Source organism: Montipora capricornis, chromosome 14 (assembly GCF_036669925.1).
Source record: "Montipora capricornis isolate CH-2021 chromosome 14, ASM3666992v2, whole genome shotgun sequence".
Lineage (NCBI taxonomy): Eukaryota > Metazoa > Cnidaria > Anthozoa > Scleractinia > Acroporidae > Montipora > Montipora capricornis.
Window position 1 is genome coordinate 45,352,427 of NC_090896.1, and position 2,961 is coordinate 45,355,387.

The following is a 2,961-nucleotide window of genomic DNA, read 5'->3' on the forward strand; positions in this document are numbered from 1 at the left end:
ACCCAAATGGAGTACCCTAAAAATACTATTTCGAATGAGTATTGTTGATCCATGTGTAAGCAGCATCTCAAATAGTGCTTACTTAAGCCTCAACACCCATTTTAAACAGCATTGTTCAACAGTATTTAAGTCTAAGCAACCATTTTAAAAAGGTTAGCTTACATGAAGTAATCGGCCAGCACAACACGAATCGAAAGCTAACCTTTTTAAAATGGGTGCTTAGACTTTAATACTGTTGAACACTGCTGTTTAAAATGGGTGTTGAGGCTTAAGTAAGCACTATTTGAGATGCTGCTTACACGTGGATCAACAGTATGCATTCGAAATAGTATTTTTAGGGTACTCCATTTGGGTACTCCATAGGGTACTCCATGGAGTAGGGATCCGCGTTTTGTCCTCTCCCACCTGATTTCAACCTATCTAGCCTTACCTAGGGAATTTAAGGTTTTCATTGGAAGAATTTTACTTACACGAGAACTATAAATTTTCAAAAGATGCAATAAGCCGCGTAGAAAAACCTCTTCAAGATAAGTAATAAAAAGTTTAGTGACTCCTGGCGTAGTCGCAAACCTTGCAGGTAAAAAAAGGAGTATTAGGAGTGTATTTTTCCCTGAAACAAGTGAATGACCGCTTCATGCACCTTTCCTGTCATGATGCCCGGAGAAATACAGAGCAGACATCCACTAAGGTCACGTCACGAAACCGAAACAAAATAAAAAGATAAAAAGATATCTAGACGACGCTCAAACACGAAGATCGCCGTTCAAAATCGCCAACTTAAATAAACATTTTTTCATTAGGTTTTGGTGCAGTTTATCTCACAGGATGGCCTCAATGTGAACCAAAATTCTAACAGTTAAATCAGGGACTGGACAGTTGCTTTCCATTGTTTAAATATAACTTTTTTGCCCATATGAACTTCACTCCCAGCAAACAAAATCTTTTAAGTTCTTTTACCTCTTCTTGACAAATACGAATTTCCCTTGGTGAAATGAATCGGCCGCTTGCTACACCCGGTTCCTACACTCGAATATGTGACCGAATATGTATGTTTTGGGATACAGGTACGAAAATTCCCAGGCTTTCCTAGAAATAGGCCTGGTTACACAATATTTCCCGCTCTTGGTTGGTAGATTCGTCGGGGGTCCCGTGAGGTTTAAAATTATTTTTGCAGGAAGAAACGAAAGTTGCTGAAATGGCTGAGGGTGACGATATCACTGATATAGTTGAGCAATTTATGGCTGTGACGGGAGTTGAGGATACCGTAGCAATGTGCTATCTGCAGAAGTCGGGTTGGAATTTGCAGGTAAATGCTCGTTCATGATCAGTTTGGAGGATTGTGTGAAAGTCAATTTTCACTAGATATGACAAAATTCGGCGATTAATCGGGAGATTTCAGACCGTAATCTTGAGACCGGCAGATACGGTCCAAAATCGATAAATCTGGAGTCTCCCCGATTATCCGGGAGAGTTGACAGCCCTGCCATTGGGTTTTCATTTTTGTCAATTGAGTGTCTTTTTACATTGGCAGTAACATTTGTAAATTATGCTGGGCTATAAATTCAATTAATTATATCTCTACCTTAAAATCAATATTGGTAGTAACACCACCGGAGCTGAAGAATTTAATGTACGTACCTGTCACTGTAAACCCCCACCCCGGGGAAACATGGGGCATTAGCCACAAAGCAAAACCAAACAAGGATAAATATAAGGGGACATATTTTTCGGTCTAATCCCTACCAAAATGAGAATAATCGCCCACATACAGTCCTTCTAAAGCCACAGTATTACTTTCAGAAGTGTGATTGACATTTTAATATTTTTGAGTACTTCAACGTTTGGTCAACACATTTTCACTTGGAACAAGTGCCAAATTTTCTAGCTTCATTCAGGACACATCACCATAAAAGGAGACAAAGCAGTATATTATGTCTTCGACTTTTCCGGCAGGAAATGCAGGCTGCAAATGACTTTAAGACTCTACAGATTTCCTCAGTTTCACTGAAGAGATGAAGATAGGAAAGCAAACTTTTCTTGTATCGATGGACGTCACAAGTCTACAGCTGTATATATAAATATACCACAGGAAGAGGGAATCACTACAGGATGCAAAGTATGCGAAAACTTTCACAAACATAACCCTCCAATCCTCACAAACTATATCAAAGAAATGCTAAGAGTCATACTCACAGAGAATTCTTTTCAGTTCAACGGAAAGAACTATCCACAAATTCACGGTACTGCCATTGGTACTTAACTGGCCGTCGCCTTTCAAATATCTTTATGGCCGATCTTGAGACACCTATTCTTAGCAAAAGCGTCATAAAGCCAATGATTTGGAAACGACACAATGACGACATTTTTTGGTTGTGGGATGTCAGCAAACCGGACATAGACAAGTTCATCACACAAGCAAACTCACACCACCCTACCATCAACTTTACGGCCACATTTCTAGACACTGTTGTATACAAAGGCAGAGGCTTTCAAAGTCAATCCATTCTGGATATAAAAAAACACTTCAAGCTGACTGAAACCTTTCAGTACACTCATTTTTCCTCCAGCCACCCACCAGGTGTCAAAAAAGGATTTGTGAAGGGCAAAGCCCGGCAGGTACAAAACACAGGTCAAAGGTCATTGTTTTACCAGTACAGAAAGAACCCGAAACAATCATAAAAGCTAACCTTAGGCCTAAAAATGTTTGTTAAGGCCTAATTAGGCCTAATGTTAGCTTTTATGAGTGTTTAGGATACTTTCTGTATTGGTAAAACAATGACCTGTGACCTGCGTTTTGTACCTGCCGGGCAAAGCTTTTAAGACTTCTACGCACTAATTCTTCAAGAACAACTAGAGGCTATCCAAAATGTCTGATTGAGACACTCTCATCAGACATCAAATTCACAGAAAGGGAATCAGCGCTGAAGCAAAAGAATGAAATCCCTAAAGATATCTTGCCCT

The 2,961-nt window shown here is 39.6% G+C and overlaps 1 protein-coding gene across 2 annotated transcripts in view; it reads left to right on the plus strand.

Moving 5' to 3' along the window:
• Positions 1–1,118: 1,118 nt before the first annotated feature.
• Positions 1,119–2,961, plus strand: part of LOC138033514 (tyrosyl-DNA phosphodiesterase 2-like) — a 23,792-nt gene continuing 21,949 nt past the window's right edge. The window contains exon 1 of one of the 2 annotated variants that reach the window (XM_068881271.1): positions 1,119–1,306. In XM_068881271.1, the coding sequence (XP_068737372.1) occupies positions 1,196–1,306 (111 nt within the window). In that variant the 5' untranslated portion in view covers positions 1,119–1,195. The remainder of the gene's footprint in view (positions 1,307–2,961) is intronic. The other variant, XM_068881272.1, reaches the window with a different exon arrangement.